Source organism: Oncorhynchus masou, chromosome 29 (genome assembly GCF_036934945.1).
Source record: "Oncorhynchus masou masou isolate Uvic2021 chromosome 29, UVic_Omas_1.1, whole genome shotgun sequence".
Taxonomy (NCBI): Eukaryota; Metazoa; Chordata; class Actinopteri; order Salmoniformes; family Salmonidae; genus Oncorhynchus; species Oncorhynchus masou.
Genome location: NC_088240.1, coordinates 40,755,399 through 40,779,139, shown reverse-complemented (window position 1 = coordinate 40,779,139; position 23,741 = coordinate 40,755,399). Strand labels below are relative to the sequence as shown.

The 23,741-nt window shown below is 43.8% G+C and overlaps 1 protein-coding gene across 4 annotated transcripts in view; it reads left to right on the top strand.

Annotated features, from left to right (window-relative positions):
- LOC135519660 (myosin light chain kinase, smooth muscle-like) overlaps positions 1-23,741 on the top strand; it is a 94,775-nt gene that overhangs the window by 48,349 nt on the left and 22,685 nt on the right. For 2 of the 4 annotated variants that reach the window (XM_064944902.1, XM_064944905.1), the window contains 10 exons: positions 196-399; positions 1,564-1,698; positions 5,243-5,422; positions 15,472-15,618; positions 16,671-16,868; positions 17,134-17,380; positions 18,691-18,771; positions 19,135-19,958; positions 21,904-22,020; positions 22,678-22,746. In XM_064944902.1, coding sequence (XP_064800974.1) covers positions 196-399; positions 1,564-1,698; positions 5,243-5,422; positions 15,472-15,618; positions 16,671-16,868; positions 17,134-17,380; positions 18,691-18,771; positions 19,135-19,958; positions 21,904-22,020; positions 22,678-22,746 — 2,202 coding nt within the window. The remainder of the gene's footprint in view (positions 1-195; positions 400-1,563; positions 1,699-5,242; positions 5,423-15,471; positions 15,619-16,670; positions 16,869-17,133; positions 17,381-18,690; positions 18,772-19,134; positions 19,959-21,903; positions 22,021-22,677; positions 22,747-23,741) is intronic. The other 2 variants (XM_064944903.1, XM_064944904.1) reach the window with 2 other exon arrangements.

The following is a 23,741-nucleotide window of genomic DNA, read 5'->3' as shown; positions in this document are numbered from 1 at the left end:
AACCATAGACCAAGTGTAACCACGCCATGAATTGATTTCAATTGACTGAATTCCTTATATGAACCATAACTCTGTAAAATGCTGTATGTATTTGTCATGTTTAGATGCACATTTTTGCCAGTTCACTAACAGTTCTTGGCTACTTTATTATTGCATATTTAACCCATTAGATTGACTGTTAATGTGCTCTTCCAGTCTCAGGATCTCCCGTGGCTGGCCTGAGCTGGGTTAAAGATGGCTTCCCTTTGAGACCCAGAGCAGGGCTGAGTTTCCAGCAGGACGGCAACACTCACATCCTCACTGTGGACAACGTCCAGAAAAGGGACAGTGGGACGTATGGATGCACCCTGACTACTAGCACTGGGAAGGTGTCCTCGACTTGGAACCTCACGGTCAAGAGTAAGTACTTAGTTTGGGTCCCAAATGGCACCCAATATTTTTTTTATTTTTTTTTAATCCAGCATTTCCGGATCCTGGTCCTGGGGAACCCAAGAGGTGCAACATTTTTTTATTTTTGCCCTAGCACCACACATCTGATTTTTAAAATGATCAAAGCTTGATGAGCAGTTGATTTATTTTAAATCAGGTGTGTGGTGCTAGGGAAGTCACTAAAATGTGCCCCCCTTTGAGTCCCTGGGACCCGTCGGGCTCTGGTCAAAAAGTGTGTACTATACACACTGTGGCAGGAACTAAAGGAGAACGGGAGAGCAGCATTGTTGGTTTTAATAGTGTGAACTAAGGCCCTTGTTGTGCAGGATATTTATCGCGTCACCCTTTTCATCTGACAGGTCTATGGTTGAAGGTACAGTAGTTTAGACATAATGGTCTCCTCAGTCTCCAGCTCTGCCTTTTGGGTAAATAAGCGTCTAATTCATTTCCCCTGTCCTAATCAAAACACGATAATGATGAAGGCAGGCTAAACTGAGGTGAGCACATCGACCGTTTAGTTCATTCCTCAGCGGCAATGCCGATTTTGGGCTGAGTTCAACTAAAACGAGACACTGTTGCTATTGGACCAGCCCATATAAGCTGTCTGCGGTCTTTAACCAAATAATAGTTGGTTGTTTATTGAATGATATCAAAACAGTTTCACTTTGACTATCTGGTTGGTGGTTTTGTTTGGACTAAACGTACTGGCACCAGTCTACAGTGATTTAATTTAGGGAGAGTCCAGAATTTATCACTTTTATTTTCCATAATACAGAGCCGTGTCGGACTCTATGCATATTCAGGTTAATGTGCTTGAGATGAGCAGTCTTTTTGTCGGGAGTGTGTGTCCTCCCAGACATGACTGCCACAATTCTTGTCCACCTATGCCCTCTACTGGAGAGAAGGAAAGATTGCATCTGGTCATACACCCAGTTTGCTGATACCGCGGTCGGTTGTCCCAAGTCCGGGTCGGTATTGTTTGCGGCAGGTACTTTAGGCCAAACACTGGGGTAAAGTCTTATGGTGGAAATGGGCCGTTAGACTGACCAGTACCACACATTTCAAATGTAAGGACCCAATGTAATACATTTAGGACGTATTCTTAATACTGTCTGTGTACTCCCTCCCCTGCAGACCCACGGCTGGAGGGCAAGCCCCCTGCGTTCAGCACTGTCCTGAAGGGATGTTCAGTGAGTGAGGGCCAGGACTTCCTTCTGCAGTGTTCAGTGGAGGGGGAGCCTCTACCTAAGATCTCCTGGCTCCTAAACGGTGAGAAAGCCCATCATTAAAACAATTTTACATTTGACTTAGGAAATAGGTGCCATGCTCAAGGGCACAACGGACAGATTTTTCACCTAATCGGCTCAGGGATTCAAACCAGCAATCTTTCGGGTACTGGCCCAACGCTCTTTTTTTTTTTTTTTTTTTTTTTTTTTACCTTTATTTAACCAGGCAAGTCAGTTAAGAACAAATTCTTATTTTCAATGACGGCCTGGGAACAGTGGGTTAACTGCCTGTTCAGGGGCAGAACGACAGATTTGTACCTTGTCAGTTCGGGGGTTTGAACTCGCAACCTTCCGGTTACTAGTCCAACGGTCTAACCACTAGGCTACCCTCTTAAACCGGTAGGTTACCTGCCACCCTGCATCTCCCCCTGCAGTAACTAAGGATGCAAAGTTCCAGTAACTTTCCCATAATTTCCAACTGGAATTTCTGGGAAACCTGGGAATTTGGCAAAAATGACCGTAAATGTGCAACTCTAGTAGCAGTCACCACAAGAGGGGGGTGATAATCCTGTTTTTCAATGCTTTGCACCTCATTGGACGGACAGACAAATCCCTCCCACTCCTATGAAAAGTGAAGGATGAAGGGAGAAGTGGTAGGAATAACAAAAAGTCCCTGTACTCAGAACCCTCTTGAATAGATCAGCTAGGTGGGGGGGGTGTAATTTATTACATGCGTTCCCGAATGGCACCCTATTCCCTATATAGTGCACTGCGGGCCCTGGTCAAAAGTAGTGCACTATAAAGGTAATAGGGTGCCCTTTGGGACACCGCCATAGTAAGTCTGCTACTGCTTTCCCTCTGAGCATGAGGCCGGCCCATCACAGGACCACCGTTTCACAGGTCTGGCTGCTCTGCTGCTGAAGGCTCATGTGTCTCTGTAATATGCCAGATCCCACACAGAGAATGTTGATCTTTTTCATCTTTAACTGCTCCACGTAGAGAATGTCGGAGGAAACCCCTTGAATGGGTAATTTTGAAGGTCATAACACCAAAATGGATTAATGCTATACGGGAGCCTTGGGACGTCCATGTCTCATTGGAGTTGACGTTTGATTTGGAAAGGGTTAAGGTTAGGGTAAGGGTTTAGCCTTGGGAGTATGGACGTCCTAAGGGTACCCAATGTCACTAACCAAAATGAAAGCTTGGCATGACAATTGATCTAGCAGAATTCCAACTGAACATAGTATTTTTTTATTGTAGCTAGGTCATTTTTATCCTTCCCTATTTAATGAAGATGGATCACAATTTGTTAAGAGTTAGACTAAATCAATCTATCACCTGAGCCTAACTTGCCTCACAACATAGGGCTACAGTTCTTAACTGTAACGTTCATTTCTAGTCAAAAGTTAAGCTCCTGAACTTTTATGTAAAGTGTTTTGGCCAATGTAATTGTTTGTGTTTTGTTTTACTTTGGTGGCCAAATGTGTTTGAGTTGAATTATCCTCGTTAGAAAACATAGCTGAAAGTATTAAAGGTCCAATGCAGCCATTTTAATCTAAATATCAAATGATTTCTGGGTACCTTACAGTTCTTAATTGTAAAAAAAATAAAAATAAATAGCTTCTTAGCAAAGAGCAATTTCTCAAGCAAGAAATTTGCTAGGACTGTCTGTCTGGGAGTGGGGAGGGGAAAATTGAAAACTAGCTGTTATTGGCAGAACGGTTTGGCACTTTCTTTCTTATTGGTTTGTTAACTAATTTACCATGTAGTGACGTCACCAGGCAGGCCAAAACTCCATCTCAGCAAAACAAGATGACATTTCAGGCGGTCTTTTCAAACAGCTCTTACAGTACACAAGAAAGGCATTATCATTATTTTCACAATTCCACAGTATTATTTCAACCTCCTAGTGCTGAAATATAAAACATATATGAAAATCACATTTTGTCTGCACTGGGCCTTTAAGAGGCATCTTTAAAATAGAGATTTAATCTTTAAACTCAAATAGAATTGACTTGTTGCTGATTTTAGCGAAGGATCTAACATAGTTCCTGTCCCAAATGACACCCTATTCCCTTCATAGTATACTACTTTTTGACCAGACCCCTATGGGTCCTGGTCCAAAGTAGTGCACTATATAGAGAGTAGGGTGTCACTTGGGACGTAGCCATAGTTTCCACAAGGCCACTTCTCTTAGTGCTCCAGGTCTGAGCTGTACGGGAACTGTTGATGTTATACTCTGGTCTCTTGAAGACGGATGGACAGTTAATGGCATCACACTTATCTCAGGGAAGAGAAATAGTCCCCGCTCCCAGCAGGGATCCCAGCACCAACCGATTCGCAGCCCTCTGTTCTTTCCGCTGGAAAATACACCCACAGCCATTAAACAAATATGAGGCCTAGGAACCATATAAAGGAAAAACATGCATCGCTGCCTCCTGAAACCTCTTCTGAAATATTACACACAGCTCGACTTGGCAAGTGTTTGTGCTCCAAAAGCAGACATCTGAGACTCTCTCTCTTTCCAAACTCTGACCTGTGCCGGCCGATTATGAAATGCCTACCACAAGGACAAAAAAAAAGGCTCCCCTGGATTTCAAAGTGAATGCCTTTCTTGGGATTGGGTGGTCCAGCACCGGGAGGGAGCAAGAGCCGTTTATATAGCGGTGGTGCATAAATATGGCATATTGTACATTCCTCTCCGTTCCTCTCTTTTTGTGTCGTCATTAGCAGAGTATACATGATCTCAATTTGAGCTCCGAAATTTGTAAAACTCCCAAATGTGATTGTGCCGATTTATTTACTGGTGCATTGAATCATGTTGTGCGCTGTAGTTACAAAACTCTGTGTGGCTCGTGCTAAAACAATGACGTCATATCTGTATTCCGACATCTTTATACACCTTCGCCATTGTTGGTGTCAGAGCATCACAACTCGTATATTATTTTACCCCTTTTTCTCCACAATTTCCTGATATCCAATTTGTAGTTACGTTCAGGTCCCATCGCTGCAACTCCCGTACGGACTCAGGAGAGGCGAAGGTCGAGAGCTGTGCGTCCTCCGAAACACAACCCAGCCAAGCCTCACTGCTTCTTGACACGACGACCCATTTAACCCGGCAGCCAGCTGCACCAATGTGTCGAAGAAAACGCCATACACCTGGCGACCGTGTCAGCGTGCATTTGCGCCCGGCCCACCACAGGAGGATCAATTTAACACAGAGCTAGCTAGCTGCCTGTCTGTGTAAACTCAGGCCTGCAGGGAAACACACATCCGTTACAAGGTTGTTGTTGTTGTTGTTGTTTTTTACATTCGTGTAGTCTTTCTCTGCCACCACACATTTATTTGTTTTATGAGCGATTCCACAGCAAACATTTTCTTTGTTCAATATGGATGAATGAATATTAATTAGTCTCTTGCTTAATTTCTAATAATCTTTCTTCAATCATCTCTCTCCATGTAATACTGCTCTCCTTTACTTTTACACTCTTAGTGTAAGAAACAATTTTTTTTTGCTGTGTGTGGACTGGGTTTAGGTGTTTCCCCCTCGAGTGTGACGCATGTTCCTTCCCCCACTCCCCCTCCAGACAAGCCAGTGCCGCATGCCCACTCTGCCTTTGAGAATGGCCTGACCCAACTCACAGTCCAGGGTGCACTGCCAGAGGACGAAGGCCAGTACGCTTGTGTCGCTGAGAACAGCCATGGGAGAGCAGTGTGCACTTCCAGAGTCATCGTCAAAGGTGGGCTTGGGAGCCTCTACAGTGGCCGTATGTATCAAGCTTCTCAGAGTGGGTTCAGCTCCTCCCTGTCTATATGCTGTTCATTAAGATCCAAAAGTTATAACTGATCATAGACCATGACCCGTACTCTGAGACACTAGGTACATTCAATACACATTACACTGAGAGTACAAAACATTAGGAACACCTTCCTAATATTGAGTTGCACCTGCTGTTACCCTCAGAACAGCCTCAATTCATCGGGGCACGGACTTGACAAGGTGTCGAAAGCGTTCCATAGGGATGCTGGCCCATGTTGACTCCGATGCTTCCCACAGTTGTGTCAAGTTGACTGGATGTCCTTTGGTTGGTGGACCATTCTTTATACACATGGGAAACAGTTGAGTGTGAAAAGCTGCGTTGCAGTTCTTGACACACTCAAGAACTACCATATCTTGTTCAAAGACACTTAAATCGTTTGTCTTGCTCATTCACCCTCGGAATGGCACACATACACAATCATGTCTCAAGGCTTCAAAATCTGTATTTAACCTGTCTCCTCACCTTAATCTACACTGATTTGAAGTGGATTTAACAAGTGAAATCAATAAGGGATCATAGCTTTCACCTAGATTCACCTGGTCACTCTTTATGTCATGGAAAGAGCAGGTGTTCCTAATGTTTTGTACACTCAGTGTACACCACAATGGCTTTGGAAATATTATTTTAGGACAAGGAAAAAGTCTGCTTTACTAAAAAGATGGTCATGTAGGGGAATGCCAAATTAATATTTCAAGTTTTTACATTTTTGAACATCTGAACACACATGCATGTTATGCTGACAAATTCTTTAAACATCTATACATATATATATACATATATAACATACATATATAGCTATATATAGAAACATGTCTGGTAAAATATAAATCTATACAGTACCAGTCCAATTTTGGACAGCTACTCATTCAAGGTTTAAAAAACAAATGTATTACTGTTTTCTACATTGTAGAATAGTAGTGAAGACATCAACTATGCCATAACATATATGGAATCATGTAGTAACCAACAAAGTGTTAAACAAATCAAAATATATTTATATTTGAAATTCTTCAAAGTAGCCACCCTTTGCCTTGACAGCTTTGCACTCTTGGCATTCTCTCAACCAGCTTCATGAGGTAGTCACCTGGAATGCATTTCAATTAACTGGTGTGCCTTGTTAAAAGTATGGCATTTATGGCATTTCTTTCCTTTTTGGTGCATTTGAGCCAATCTGTAGGGGTGGTGTACAGAAGATAGCAATATTTGGTCAAATTCCAAGTCCATATTATGCCAAGAAACGCTCAAATAAGCAAAAAGAAATGACAGTCCATCATTACTTTAATTCATGAAGGTCAGTCAATCCGGAAAATGTCAAGAACTTTGAAAGCTTATTCAAGTGCAGTCGCATAAACCATCAAGTGCTATGATGAAACTGGCTCTCATGAGGACTGCCACAAGAAAGGAAGACCCAGAGGTATCTGCTGCAGGGGATAAGTTAATTGGTTCCTAGCCTCAGAAATCAGCAATTAACTGCACCTCAGATTGCAGCCCAAATAAATGCTTCACAGAGTTCAAGTAACAAACACATCTCAACATCAACTGTTTAGAGGAATCAGGCCTTCATGGTTGAATTGCTGAAAAGAAACCACTACTAAAGGACACCAATAAGAAGAATAGACTTGCTTGGGCCAAGAAACACGAGTAATGGACATTAGACCGGTGGAAATCTGTCCTTTCGTCTGATGAGTCCAAATTTGAGTTTTTTTCCGTTCCAACCGCCGTGTCTTAGTCAGATGCAGAGTAGGTGAACGGATGATCTCCGCATGTGTAGTTCCCACCGTGTAGCATGGAGGAGGAGGTGTGATGGTGTGGGTGTGTGTTGCTGGTGACAATGTCTGTGTTTTATTTAGAATTCAAGGCACACTTAACCAGCGTGGCTACCACAGCATTCTGCAGCTATTCGCCATCCCATCTGGTTTGAGCTTAGTGGGACTATAATTTGTTTTTCAGCAAGACAAGGACCCAAAACACACCTCCAGGATGTGTAAGGGCTATTTAACCAAGAAGGAGAAGGATGGAGTGTTGCATCAGATGACCTGCTCTCCACAATTCCCCTGACCTCAACCCAATTGAGATGGTTTGGGATGGTGAGTTGGACCACAGAGTGAAGGAAAAGCAGACAACTCCTCAGCATATGTGGGAACTTCTTCAAGACTGTTTGAAAAGCATTCCAGGTGAAGCTGGTTGAGAGAATGCCAAGTGTGCAAAGCTGTCATCAAGGCAAAGAATCTTATCTAAAATGTATTTTGATTTGTTTAACACCTTTTTTGGTTACTACATGATTCCATATATGTTATTTCATAGTTTGGATGTTTTCACTATTATTCGACAATGTAGAAAATAGTAACTATAAAGAAAAACCCTTGAATGAGTAGGTGTGTCCAAACTTTTGACTGGTACTGTACATGAAATGTGTCTCATACTATCAGGCTATTTTAAGTCTTAGCAATCGTTTGGCTTTATTGAGAATCTGCTCAATCCATGATGGGAAATATGCTTCTCTTCTCAGAAGAATGAGCATTTGACTGTTTACTAAAGCCCTGAAATGTCTATATTGAGAGTACTTTGAGCCCTTTGATAAGCAACGCTGCTGCTCTAAGAGAATATCTATTTTAGGGCTCTGATGTTGCATTTAAGGAAACATCTGCTCCCTCTGTTCCAGCATGCATCTTGTCTACATCCCAAATGGCACCACATTCCCTATATAGTCCACTACTTTTTTTTACCATGGCCCTGGTCAAAAGTAGTGTACTGTGTAGGGAATAGGGTGCCATTTGGGACAGAAACCTTGTCTTTCAGCGCACACAGGGCTTCATGGCAGAGGTTCAGCTTTTTAAAATGTGAAATGCCATCATTTTCCCACACATGCACCGTGAGTTCAGCATGCAGCATGAGAGAGAGAGAGGGAAATACAGCTTGTTTGACTTGCTAGCACACCAACCATATTGGTCATGCATTAAGAACTAAATGCACTCATTCATTTTTAGTAGCAAAAGAGTGCTAGAGCAGTGAGAGAGTATAACTTTAAGGACATCCACAATCCAATCTTTTTGGAATCTGTTTGGAAGCACTTTCTATGAAGTCCTTTATAATGCATTATAATGCACTTATGTTTAACAGTAATGACACTGACTGTAAGATTCCATAGTGATCTCGATCTACAGGTTAACCTTCACTTCAATCTGATTAAGAGTCTCCTTTCGAAGCCCTGATTTTAAAGATGCAACGCTTCATGCAGATGGGCTAGCTGCAAGCCAAGTGGCCGTTGATTCGCTTGGCAAGTTGGCATCACACTGAACCTGTGAGAACAAGTAGATGAGTGGATTGGTGCCCGTTTTTATATGATGCCAGTCTAAGAGGTAGGGTGAGTCTGCTATGTTCAACACAGCTAAGATATTGTTGAAGAACAGCCATGGCAGTGTTAGCTGTAAGTTAAGATCATCATACTGTACATATACCTACAGTATATGACAGCGGAGGCTGCTGAAGGGAGGACGGCTCATAATAATGGCCAGAATGGAATGGTATGAAACAGATGGTTTTCTTGTGTTAGTTACGCTCCATCCCAGCCATTACTATGAGCCGTCCTCCCCTCAGCAGCCTCCAATGATATATGAATACTGTAAGGTGTGATGGTTTCTTTTTTACTATTGAAATGCCTTTGGGAAATGCAAAATGTTTATATTGACTGTTGAGTATTGCATGCCTTAGGATTGGTAAAGGGGCTAGAGGATGTCCCACGCAGTTAGGCTCCCTGCATTATTATTAACTTTTGTTTAAAGTCGGGCCCTTGTGCCATGTGTAAACTGTTATGAGGGCTCCTCAGATTACTGTCGGTCCCAAATGGCACCATATTCCCACTACTTTTGACCAGGGCTGACGAAAGCTCCCATAGGCCGAGGTGAAAAGTTAGTATAGTATAAAGGGAATAGGGTGCCATTTGGGACGCATCCTGGGGCAGCAGTGAAGCGGGGCTTTTTAAGCAGTAGTGCTGATGGAAACATGCTGGAGATGCCTTGGATCTCCCTCTGGTATGCTGGGTATGTATACAGACAGTGGGCTGTGTTTATGACAAGCCCTGTCTTGTAGGGTCCTGACGTCCACAAGGTTAGGGCCACTAGATTTATGAACCTGGGGAGGGGGTTGACTCTACGTAGAACCAAACGCCATACATGGTGCGTATGAATCAAGGAGCGAGGGCCAAAAAGGTCCTCGCTCTCTCTCTCTCAGGAAGCCCTCCGTAATAGAGAAGTCCCTGGTGGAAATGTGCCTGTTTCGCTCAGAACAGCTTGTCCTCTTGCTCCCTCTGTCCCTTTTTATTTTGATATATGATTTCTTTCTATATAATTGTTTTGTGATAATGCATGTTTTTATCATTAGATTCAACTTTTTACCCCATTATGACTAAAGTATAATAATGAGTCAAGTAATTTGATTTGGACTCTTAAAGACCTTGGCAAGAGCATTGCCCTTATCCCTCATGTCCTATGGTCATCTTTAATGAGATTATCCAAGTGTTTACTTTTTCAGGACATGTACCTCACTAGTTTGCCAATAACATCACATCATCAATCATTTGGAGTGTCCAGATCGCCGCTGTGGTGTTTAGAGCACGGGTCTAAAGGGTGATCGAGCTGTAATTGGAGTACTGTAACGTGTCCGATCAAAAGTAGTGCACTGTATAGGGGTTAGGGTGCCTTTTGGGACGCGCACCTGGTAACGTTCAGGACATATCTCGTATTCATCCCAAATGGCACCCTATTCCTTATTTAGTGTATTACTTTTGACCAGGGCTCTGTTCACAAAGAGTGCACTAAATAGGGGAAATGGTGCCATTTGGGACGCAGAATAGCATTGCGTTGTGCTCTGGAAACGTCTCCAGATGGCAAGTCTGTAGTTATGGATGAAATTCTACTCCCGACTTCTGAGGATGACAAAATGTGATCATTGTAGGAGGAATTCTATCGTAATAATGATTCATTCTGACTCCATAATCATGTGTATAAAATGCATACGGCCCTGTGCGTCTCTGACGGGTCTAGCAAGATAGCTAATCGTTGCATCACCAGACTATAATGTGTCTATATTGTACCATAATGGAATTAACAATGTTCGGATACTTATGAGCTGTTTCTAGCGATCTAAGTTCTTGCATTATTTGAGTCACGTTTAGAGCAGAGTTGTCAAGGTGGAACCCAAGTGTACGATGTTTAGTATAATTACAGTACCAGTCAAAAATTGACACACCTACTCATTCCATTTTTTTGTTGTTGCTCGTTTCTACATTGTAGAATAATAGTGAAGGCATCAAAACTATGAAATAACACATGGAATCATGTAGTAACCAAAAAATTGTTAAACAAATCCAAATATATTTTAGATTCTTCAAAGTAGCCACCCTTTGCCTTGACAGCTTTGCACACTTGTGGCATCCTCTCAACCAGCATCAAGAGGTAGTCACCTGGAATGCATTTCAATTAACAGGTGTGCCTTGTTTTAAAGTTCATTTGTAGCATTTCTTTCCTTAATACGTTTGAGCCAACCAGTTTTGTTGTGACATGGTAGGGGTGGTATATAGAAGATAGCCCTATTTGGTAAAAGACCAAGTCCATATTATGGCAAGAACAGCTCAAATAAGCAAAGAGAAATGACAGTCCATCTGTCACGTAGAGTAGGCCAGAAGGCTAAACTGGATAACCTAACCTCTATCAAAATAAAAAGATGGCGAAACCGCAAAAGTTCTTCTGTGCAAAGGTGTTTATTTACAAGTGATTCCGGAACAAAAAAACAACAGTACTGCCATCAACGTCTACCTTATGGGACAGCTCAATCCAAACTGCCTCTCCATGACTGAAAGAGAGGCTCCTTTTGTAGGGCTAGCCCCTCCCCTCAGAACAATTAACCCTAATTAATTAATCAATTAACAATACAAACCTACATTTTCCATGAACTAAACATACTAAAGGATATACATTGCAACACGGTTTTAAACAATATCACAACATAACATTTACAACATTACATCACTACTGACAATATCTTTCAATATGCCCATATGCATTAATGAGCCATTTGGGACAGGCACTATAAAGCCAAGCCAATTCCCTTAGCTCGGGTCCTTTTCCAGCATACCCGGAAGCTACAGAGATGGAGAGAGAGGAACAGAACAAACAAACAATGCGCTCATCCACAACATTGATAAGTATAATAATTATTGTATCTCTCAAATATGAACATTGACAAGTGTGAAATGCATGCACCAAGACAGAAGTTAATTTGTGTGTCGACCCACATTGTTAACTTATCTTATAATGGCGCAGGGAGGAGTGATGAATATGTGTGTGCGTTAAAGAACCAAATGCTGCCCGCAGCCAGTGACGGACTTCTACGTCACACCATCATTACTTTAAGACATGAAGGTCAGTCAATCTGGAAAATGTCAAGAACTTTGAAAGTTTCTTCAAGTGCAGTCGCAAACACCATTGAGCGCTATGATGAAACTGGCTCGCATGAGGACCGCCACAGGAAGGGAAGACCCAGAGTTAACTCTGCTGCAGAGGATAAGTTCATTAGAGTTAACTGCACCTCAGATTGCAGCCCAAATAAATGCTTCACAGAGTTCAAGAAACGGACACATCTCAACATCAACTGTTCAGTGGAGACTGTGAGAATCAGGCCAATGGACATTAAACCTGTGGAAATCTGTCCTTTGGTTTGATGAGTCCAAATTTGAGATTTTGGGTTCCAACCACCGTGTCTTTGATACGCAGAGTAGGTGAACAGATGATCTCCGCATGTGTGGTTCCCACCGTGAAGTATGGAGGAGGTGTGATGGCATGTAAGGGCTATTTGACCAAGGAGAGTGATGGAGTGCTGCATCAGATGACCTGGCCTCCACAATCACCAGACCGCAACCCAAGTGAGATGGTTTGGGATGAATTGGACCACAGAGTGAAGAAAAAGCAGCCAACAAGTGCTTAGCATATGTGGGAAGTCATTCAAGACTGTTGGAAAATCAGTCTTCATGAAGCAGGTTGAGAGAATGCCAAGAGTGTGTAAAGCTGTCAAGGCAAAGGGTGGCTACTTTGAAGAATCTCAAATTTACTATATATTTAGATTTTTCGTAACACTTGGGGTTACTACATGATTCCATATGTGTTATTTCATAGTTTTGATGTCTTCACTGTTATTCTACAATGTAGAAAATATTTTAGTCCAGAACAACAAAACAAAGAATATTACTCTGAATTACAAGGACTGCAGTATGAAGCCAATTTAAAAGTGATAAAGATGCATTACAAGTATGCAATAAGAATATAATTATAGAATGTGTACATACCATACATTCTTCTACAATGTAGAAGATTGTCTGTCTAATAACATAGCATACTCACCACACTATGGCATAAGCCTACAAAGTATAGCCAGGAAATTTGCAATACAAGTTCTCAATGAATGAAGCAACCCATTTCAATTGCCTCCATCGATTAATTAGCATCACTCTGCTGGCCAACAAACAAAACGCACAAAACTTCACAATCATTCTCTAAACCTAATCGACACACTCAATCTAAACGATGGAGGCTTTGAAAAGGTCGCCGTCCGGCGACCAGTTTAGTTCAGCAATTCTGTAAAGATAAATCCTTAACTTGCAGCTCTTCAGAGCTACTGAAGGGATCCAAACATGACAATTTAATCCATACAGTTTAGATATATTAGTCAACTCCAAGTTGAATCAGTCGTCATGCCTCTGAGTGTGCCAGTATCCTTGAACCTCCGTGGCAATGTCTGGGCCCCAGAGAAAGCCACTGGCGAAGGTGTGCTTCACTCCCGTGTTGCATATAAATATGGTCATCCATCCGGACAGTGCCATAAATCGTGATCAAATCATCACGCTGTGCCTTGGCGCCGACGTGTCTTCATCACCACATTCATCATCGGTCAACCTCTAATTTGTCAACGACTAGTCCATATGAGGATCAGCTGTACACTTGTAACGTTCTGCTCCAGAGCCTCTGAAAGTTTTCAGACTATACGCTTGGCGGCTGCCAATGTCATTGAGAACACAGGTTTTCCACATTCTTTGGCATGGTTTCTTCAGTACTGTAGGTTTCAGATGTCCTGGCTGCAGTAGATTGCCAGCCAGCTGAGTAATTGATGTAGGAGAGCTCTTGCTCTTGGCCCGGAGGTTCATCTTTATCTGAACGAGCGGAGACTCCCAAGCGATGCACAGGGCTCCCAAATCAAAATCAAATGTTATTGGTCACATATACACATGGTTAGCAGATGTTATTGTGAGTGTAGCGAAATGCTTATGCCTATGCTTCTAGATCCGACAGTGCAGCAGTATCTAACGGGTAATATCTAACAATTCCACAACAAAACCTAATCTCTTACACACTCCACAACAAAACCTAATACACACAATCTAGTAAAGGAATGGGATGAGAATATATAAGTATTAAATATATGGGTGAGCAGTGACAGTGGTTAAGATGCAATAGATAGTTGAGGATACAGTATATACATATGAGATGAGTAATGCGAGATATGTAAACATTCTTAGTGGCATTACCCCGTAGGGTTCAGATTAGAAGTATTGCACTATATACAGGAAATAGGATGCCATTTGGGAAGTACTATAAGAAATCTACTCCAGCCTTAATATACAGTGCATTCGGAAAGTATGGGGAGCGTCGCTGCACAGCTATTTTCAGGTCTCTCCAGAGATGTTTGATCGGGTTCAAGTCCGGGCTCAGGCTGGGCCACTCAAGGACATTCAGAGATGTGCTTAGGGTCATTGTGCTTAGGGTCATTGTCCGGTTGGAAGGTGAACCTTCGCCTCAGTCTGCGCTCCTGAGCACTCTGGAGCAGGTTTTTATCCAGGATCTCTTTGTACTTTGCTCAGTTCATCTTTCCCTTGATCCTGACTAGTCTCCTAGTCCCTGCTGCTGAAAAACATCCCCCATAGCATGATGTTGCCACCACAATGCTTCACCGTGGGGATGGTGCCATGTTTCCTCCAGACGTGACACTTGGTATTCAGGCCATGGAGTTCAATCTTGGTTTCATCAGACCAGAGAATCTTGTTTCTCATGGTCTGAGAGTCCTTTAGGTACCTTTTGGCAAACTCCAAGTGGGTTGTCGTGTCTTTTACTGGGGAGTAGCTTCTGTCTGGCCACTCTAGCATAAAGGTCTGATTGGTGGAGTGCTGGAGAGATGGTTGTCCTTCTGGAAGGTTCTCCCAAACCAAGGCTCTTCTCCCCCGATTGCTCTGTTTGGCCTGGCGGCCAGCTCTAGGAAGAGTCTTGGTGGTTCCAAACTACTTCCATTTCAGAATAATGGAGGCCATGGTGTTCTTGGAGACCTTAAATTCTGCAGAAATGTTTTGGTACACTTCACCAGGTCTGTGCCTCAACACAATCCTTTCTCGGAGCTCTACGGACAATTCCTTCGACCTCATGGCTTGGTGTTTGCTCTAACATGCAGTCAACTGTGGGATCTTATATAGACAGGTGTGTGCCTTTCCAAATCATGCCCGATCAATTGAATTTACCACAGTTTGACTCCAATCAAGTTGTAGAAACATCTCAAGGATGATCAATGGAAACAGAATGCACCTGAGCTCAATCTCGAGTCTCATGGCAAATAGTTATGTAAATAAGGTCTATTTTTATTTTTAATACATTTACAATTCTGAACCTGTTTTTGTTGTCTTTATGGGGTGTTGTGTGTAAATTGAGGATTTTTATTTGATCAATTTTAGAATAAGGCTGTAATGTAACAAAATGTGAGAAAAGTGAAGGGGTGTGAATACTTTCCGAATGCACTGTATAGTATTCCAAGACTCCATCTAGAATAACTATTGATTTACATGACAAACAGTCAATTGGGGGAATGCTGAATCTCAAGTTGGTTGTCTTGGCTTCGTGTGCTGCTTAGTAAATTACTCATGATCTTAAAGTAACCCTGCTAATGTTGTTGTTACATTTCAGCTAAGAACCTTTTCAAGAGGACGGACCCTCCAAATGCAGTTGACACCAAGAAGCCGTCGAAGCCGTCTGCCCCTGTATTCCTACGTGGTCTGAAGGATCTGAAAGTCATGGACGGTAGCAAAGTCATCATGACCGTAGAGGTGATGGGTAAGAGAAGGCCCCGTCTCTCCTCCTCCTCCTAGGTCATATTCTTTAGGAAGCAAATGAAAGAAAACAGACTACCTAGACCAGTCCAATAAGAACACGTTTGTTTTTATATTCCGTTGAAAAGCATTTCAATGACTGTGTGCCACAATGAATACATACAACCCTGGTCGGTGTTTTGTGTTGGCACTTATTCCTATTAATCAGACTGGAAAACTCATATCTTTTGCTATTGTTTTCAGTGTTTTTAGCAACTCTGTTTGCTTTGGACACTGGTATTTCCTGCTCAGCCCCCCAGAGATAAGTTGTTTGGTTTTTGGTTGTTTTATGCATTTGCATTTCCTTCCAACATGTGACCTGAGGGGATGGGTAGCCTCTTGGAGTATTATCATTTATTATTATATCATCTTCATCATCCCACTTCCTGTTTGTCTGAGAGGTTGTTCGCAGGAGTCACAAGTAGTATGGCGTATGATTGAAGTTATTATTCTATGCCTTTCATCATTTAATGTAATAGTGATGTAGCGGGATGGTCTCTCACTGTTTTCTTATGGAGATTTATGATAACAGTAATCCACATGAAATGTATTCAATTATACCATGCATCATACCTGTGTGGAAAATTCATAATATTATGCAAGTTAATTCTAAGTCACAGCATGTGTTATGTAACACAACCTGTCATAACAACATGTAACTATAGGGCACAATTCAAATTATTTAAATGACAACATTACATATTGGTTTCCTTACTCAGTAAGCAGTCTGACAGAAATCCATGTTTTGGTTTGGTTTACCTGGCCACTTTCTTCAAATACTAACTTTTTAGCATGTTTGTCCAAAAATCCAAACTTATTGTCCAAATTATCTTAAAGTAGCTTTATTGAGCTAAACGATACATGTTAGACACTTTAAGATGATTGGGGCATGAAGCAAGAAATGTTTTTAATTTCTGGAACAATGACTTACATTGGTGTTTGGACAATAATGCTAAAAAAGTCATTTGGAGACAGTGACCAGGTAGACAAAGCCAAACACAAATTTTGTGGTCGTAGGGAATCCTCATCCAGAGATTGTGTGGCTCCACAATGGGAAGGAGATCCAGGAGTCTGAGGACTTCCACTTTGAGCGGAAGGGGAGCCAATACAGTCTGTTCATCCAGGAAGTCTTCCCTGAGGACACCGGGAAGTACACCTGTGAGGTGTGGAATGAAGTGGGAGAGGTTCGCACCGAGGCCTCGCTCACTGTACAAGGTAGGCTAGTAGCCTAGAAAACTCCACCTAAGCTAGCTCAGTATCTCTGATGAAATATCTCTAGTAGGATGTAGTTCATGCCTAGGGTCATTTTCCCCCAAATTCCCAGGTTTTCTAGATATCCCGATTTTTGGAATATTCCTGGAATCAGAATCTGGAATAAGTTGGAAATCAGGGAATCTTCCAACCAGGATTTTATGGAAAAAAGTTACAGGAAATTCACAACCCTAGTCATGCCATAATGTTGTCTGTCTCTGTCTTCCAGAGCCCCAGGATGGGGTGCAGCCCTGGTTCATCACTAAGCCCAAGTCCACCACTGCCTCCTTGGGCCAGAATGTCCTGCTGTCCTGTGCCATCGCTGGGGACCCCTTCCCCCAGTGGAGCTGGATGAAGCAGGGCCAGGTGGTGACCCCTGGGCTGGACTATGAGATTCTGCAGAAAGAGGATGTGGTGTCCCTGCTCATCAGGCGAGTCCGGTCCCACCACGCCGGGGACTACGAGATCAGCCTGAGGTAGGCTTCTGCGGTGCCATTTGAGACACGCTGGACTCCTTACACAGTAGATGACTCACTTCTGTAGTATCGGGAGAAGAGGCTGTTTATTTTGGAACACAAATAACACTGCCATTTACAATATAACATACTATAAGGTAGTGGTTTTGAAGCTGGGGGTCCCGACCTCCCGGGAGGTCGAGAGAAGGTTTTGGGAAACTGAACGGGGGAAAGATATTTTGTTTCCAAACATATTTTAATAAGCTGAATATACCATTGGTATTTTATATGTAGACCTTTGCCTATTCAATCAGGTTAGCAACATAGGCCGACAAGTATTGGACCAAATTCTTATTTAAAAAACAGCTTACTTACGAGCCCCTAACCAACAATGCAGTTTAAAAAAAAGTAATTAAAGAGCAGCAGTAAAATAACAATAGTGAGACTATGTACAGGGGGTACCGGTTAGTTGAGGTAATATCTACATGTAGGTAGTGTTATTAAAGTGGCTACGCATAGACAATAACCACAGAGAGTAGCAGCAGTGTAAAAGAGGGGAAGGGTGGCAAATGCCAATAGTCTGGGTAGCCATTCGATGAGGTGTTCCGGAGTCTTATGGCTTGGGGGTAGAAGCTGTTTAGAAGCCTCTTGGACCTACACTTGGCGCTCCAGTTCCGCTTGCCGTGCGGTAGCAGAGAGAACAGTCTATGACTAGGGTGGCTGGTGACTTTGACAATTTTTTGGGCCTTCCTCTGACACCGCCTGGTATAGAGGTCCTGGATGGCAGGGAGCTTGGCCCCAGTGGTCTACTGGGCTGTTCGCACTACCCTCTAGTGCCTTGCAGTTGGAGGCCCGAGCAGTTGCCATACCAGGCAGTGATGCAACCGGTCAGGATGCTCTCGATGGTGCAGCTGGACTCCAGAGAAGTGACATGATATCCCTAGTTGATATTGGCTACTAACATGAATGACTTTCAGCTCAAAATGTTAAGTGTAAAATGTGGTTTATTTCTGTATCTTGTGTCTTGCAAATGTGTGCTGGTCAAACAGTTTGAGAACCACTGCTATAAGGTGCAACTACCACATGTCTGCCTCTGCCAAAGTGTAATTTTAAATCTATGTTTTGATTGGTTATGATAATACATGGATTAGTATATGAGGGTTACGAATGTTGAAAAATTGTTTTTTAGGGCAATCCAAGACCAGCATCACTGAGACACATCACTGAGCCTCTTCTTGATTTGGTCTTAAAAGCAAGGGCCAGTAGTTAAAACCTCCCCCCCCCCCCTAGTTTTCCATTCACCTTCTCATCCTCTCTCTCTCTTCTTCTAGGAACAAAGTGGGTGACTGCAGTTGTGTTGCCACTCTGTTGGTTAGTGAGGGTGCTGTGGTGTCCAGTGGAGAGCACCAAATGTATGTAACTAGCTATCCTACTGCTTCACTGTCGAGTCCCCTCAGCCTAGACTATTTTTGCCTTCCCTTCCTTCTCCCCACTAACTCCCCCTCCCCAGACCCCGGTTTCGAATCAGCTTAATCCCTGAATATAACCAAATAAATTGTTTACAGTACCTTTTCCAGCTGTGCCATTGTTCAAAGCCAGGGGCTTGGGGGATGGGGCCCCGTTCAGGGTGCATGCCCTTATAAGGCTACTGAAGTCATCTCTGATGTAACATCAAGTTGAGTTGTGGTCCCCCCCCAATTAACCAGTGGATGTCGGGGCTTTTAAACGACCACTGTTTTTTTCCCTCCTCTCTCTGTCTCTCTGTGCTACTGCAGGCTTGAGCCTTGTCAGCGTGTGGGAGGAGTGGACGGGACAGTGCGAGGCAGAGGAGCACCGAGCAGCAGCACTAGCGCTAACAGCAGCTCCATTCAGCAGCAGCAGGAGTCGGAGGAGCCCAGTGCAGCCCGAGGACTCCTGAAGAGGCGCGTGGAGACCAAGGAGCACCCCGAGGACCAGATCCGCCTGCAGGAGGCTGAGCAGCGCGACTTCCGCACGGTGCTGGGCAGGAAAGTCACCACCAAGAGCGTCTCCGAGGAGGACCTGAAGGAGATCACGGCGGAACAGATGGACTTCAGGAGTCAGCTCCAGCCCAGAGGGGTCAAGCCCAAGACCTTGTCTGAAGATGAGAGGAAGGTCAACGCTCCCGCGCAGGTGGACTTCAGAGCCGTCCTGGGGAAGAAGGGGGGAGCCCCTAAACCAGGCGCCGCTCCTGCCGAAAAAGGAGAACCTGCAGATTTTAGATCGGTTCTGGCCAACAAGAAGAAGCAGATGAGCTTGGAGAACAACGGGGAGAGCCCTGCTCCAGCAGCAGCTCTGGCACCGGCAGCAGCAACACCCAAAGCTCCTGCTTCTTCCCCTGACAAGAAAGAGAAGGAGAAGAACGCTGTCAACTGTGTGGATGGTGGGATTATTGATAAGAAGAATAACAACATTGGAAAGGAGCCTGCGTTCAGTCAGAAGCTGAGTGATGTGAGTGTGGTGGACGGGGCTCGACTGCGACTACAGTGCCAGGTGACCTGTGACCCCCCTGCTACCACTACCTGGACACTAGACGGGAAGGTCATCAAGCCGTCCAAGTTTATCAAGCTGTCCAACGAAGGTAAATGTGTGGCCTACTACTAAAACGACCATGTCTGCCTTCCAAATGGTACCCTATTCCCTTTCTATAGTCCAGAGCCCAAAAGTAGTGCACTACATAGGGCAGGGGTATTCAACTCGTACCCTACGAGGTCCGGAGCATGAATGGTTTTCTGTTCTACCTGATAGTTAATTGCACCTAATGTAAATCAGTCCCTGATTAGAGGGGAACAATGAAACATCGCTGTGGAACTGGCTTCAAGGTTCCAGAGTTGAGTTTTAGGGACATGGGGACGAAGCTACCATTTGGGACACATTCCATTTCATTAATGCCTTATTCATGTCTGTGGAGGCTTGGCTTCCAATATTAGAAAGTAGTGTGTCTATGACATACAGAAAGACAGTGATATGACTGCGTTTTCCCTCCTTCACCGAAGTATTACAGGCATTTGATATGGGATATGATGGGAACAAGTCCCTTTACATAAGGAAGTCGATCAAATTGTATTTGTCACGCACCGAATACAAGTGTCGACCTTACCGGGAAATGCTTACTCACAAGCCCTTAACCAACAATGCAGTTTTTAGAAAAATACAATTTAAGAAAAATATTTACTAAATAAACTAAAGTAAAAAATGAGAGTAACAATAAAATAATAACGAGGCTATATATAGGGGGTACCGGTACCGAGTCAATGTGCAGGGGTACAGGTTAGTCAAGGTAATTGAGGTAATGTGTAGGTAGGGGTAAAGTGACTATACATGGATAATAAACCGTGAGTAGCAGCATCTAATGCAAATAGTCCGGGTAGCCATTTGATGAGGTGTTCAGCAATCTTATGCCTTGGGGTTAGAAGCTGTTAAGAAGCCTTTTGGACCTAGACTTGGCGCTCCGGTACTGCTTGCCGTGCGGTAGCAGAGAGAACAGTCAAGGACTAGTGTGGCTGGATTCTTTGACAATTTTTAGGACCTTCCTCTGACACCGCCTGGTATAGAGGGCCTGGATGGCAGGAAGCTTGGCTCCAGTGATGTACTGGGCCGTACGCACTACCCTCTGTAGCACCTTGCGGTCGGAGGCCGAGCAGTTTTCCATGCCAGGCGGTGATGCAACCAGTCAGAATGCTCTCGATGGTGCAGATGTAGAACTTTTTGTCATCGACGTTATCATAGCGCCGATATATTTTGTACTGGTTCCATGTAAAAAGCCCCTCTCATATACAACGTGGTGTAATAGAGTAATAATAGCTAATTCCCTTTTTCTGGGCTCTTGGGGGTCCCTCACACACCTACATACACACACACACACACACATCATGTTTGTCCCAAATGGCACCCTATTCCCTAAATATAGTGCACTACATTTGACCAAGGCCCATAGGAAATAGGGTGTCATTTGGGATGCAGACATCCATAATTTCAGCTCTGTAATTTCAGTCAGCTTGATGTGCTGATGAGCTGTGGAGATTTCTCACATTGCCTGAGACTCTGGCCTTCCTGCTCCACTGTGTGTGTCCAGTCACAGTGCAACTGTATGGGGATAAGTTAGTCCATAGTTTGTCCTTGTGGCAGCAGAGGGTAAGGGTTGCTCTGGTCCCATGACAACAAGGAGATGCCTCTCTTAGTGAAAGAGCAGCAAAATGACACCCTGGACCAGAGCTAGGGGTAGAGGCTATTTAACAAGATGATCAACACCACCACCATGGAATTATTACTTGGTGACCCTCCAGGTCACGTTTATTCTCATTTTAGTGTCACCGAAGGTCATGCTGAAGAATGCATAGCTTCAAGCTCTGAGACGGAGGTTTACATATCCCATTTACGTCCCACCATAACACATGAAGTATGTTAGTATGTTCTCATGGAACCATAGGGTCGTAATGGAGGCCTCTCTGGCTATGGTTGTCTGTGTGTGTATCGTGGCCACTGTTGCTAAGGTCCCTTGTGTGTGTATCTTTGTTTTCCTACAGGAGGCCTGTGCTCCCTGACCATCGACAAGGCCCTGCCCGAGGATGAGGGCCAGTACAAGTGCCGGGCAGAGAATTCTGCCGGTAAAGCTGAGTGTTCCTGCATGGTGCTGGTGGATGGTGAGTTGTTTCAGGCTGACGTGTCCCTCTGACTGCTCCCCACTCCCATGAGTCCCCCTCAGCCTCACGGCCGCCCCGGCCTCAGCCCAGACACTTCCTGCAATTACAGCGGACAGATTAGCCTAGCTGGAGTCCCTGTTCCAGATTCCCACTGCAGTTCCCCCCCTCCCCCCCAGCACTAATTAACAGGCCTGGATAAAAACAATATCCAGGCACGCACAGTTCAATTCTAGTTTTAGATTCCTACGCAAATACAAATTAGTTTAACTTTCGCATATTTCTACTGTTGACGTCAGTGCAAAAGTATGAGATACTGAAACGTTATTTAGCAAATATGATTCAGTCCACCTTAAATAGTCCAGAGCAGGGTTGCCAAATTCTGGGAACTTGCAATACATTCCCTGGTTTCCCTTATTCCCTCCTGATCCCGGGAAGCCTCCAACCAGGATTTCGGGAAAGCCAGCGAATTTATTGAAAGTTCCCAGAGAATCATTCCATTTCTAACATGAATGGTCCATTTGTATTAAGTACTTTAAGAGACAATTGTTAGCTGTTGTTACTGATAAACTATATGAATTCCTACTTAATGTATCAGATAGGGAAATAAGTAGCCAGTTTTTGGGGCCATGTTGTTGTTTTTTCTCCCCTCTTCCATAGATCCTACAGACACAAACTCGACTGCAGCAGACAAGAAGATCAAGAAGCCATCCACCCCTACCTCAGAGAGTGAGTTTCCAAAATATGTGCTTCCTTATTTCCCAAAAAGGAGCGGCGTGGGATCTCTCTGTCTCTCCCACTGCTGCAGCCTGCCTTCCCCTCTCTCTCTCAGCGGGTTGGGGCTCTTTATAGCATGTGAACAAAACTAAGATATTCTTCTGACCCCAACCTCACTCATTAAATCTGGCCCAATCTCTTCTCTCTGTGTAGAGAACCAACATGAAAACTGTGATCAGAAAATCTGTATATATCTTTTCAGCCAAAGTGGTGTAAGTTAGATTTCTGCTAATTGGTAAAGGTGTTGGGGAAGATTATGGAGAAGATGTTATTTTCTTATTGGTGTTATTGGTCTTCATTTTCTCAAGCTGGAGGAGTAGGTAGGAGTTCTATAGAGCGATGTGCTATACTGCACATCCTTTTCCATATGATTTAATGACGTAAGCATTAGCATTAGCCCCCCCCCGTGCCTGGAGTCAAGCACGCAGATCTACCTTTACATAAAAGGCTTTGGATCAGGCACACTCGGGGCTGGGCATGAAGAATGTTCATTTATCCCTCCTGCCTCTAGCCTGGATGGTTCCTTCCAGGGGTCAGAGGCCACTATGACACCCCTCTCTCTGTGATGTTTGACAGAGCTAATTGAGTGCTGTTTGTCTTTAAGGCCGGGACACTCACTCTAACTTAAAACATGCCCAAGGAGAAAGGGAGAGGGGGACCTTTTGCATGGCTGCCCCGCTCACTCAACCTCCTCTCCCAAACTTCCATGTAAGGCTTTCGTCTGCCTGCTCCTTAGCCCTCTCTTGACTCGCATGCTCTGGCCTCTTTTTCCTATACTCTGAGGTTCTGCAGAAAATCTGCCAGCTTCAGGGATACGCTTTTGTCCTGCTGGAATGTGGACTGACCCAAACAAGCTCTAAAACTAAGAGCTATGTGGTGAGCATTTTAATAATAAAAAAAACACGCATGAGGCAGAGACCGGACATGAGAGCCCCTGATGATTAAGT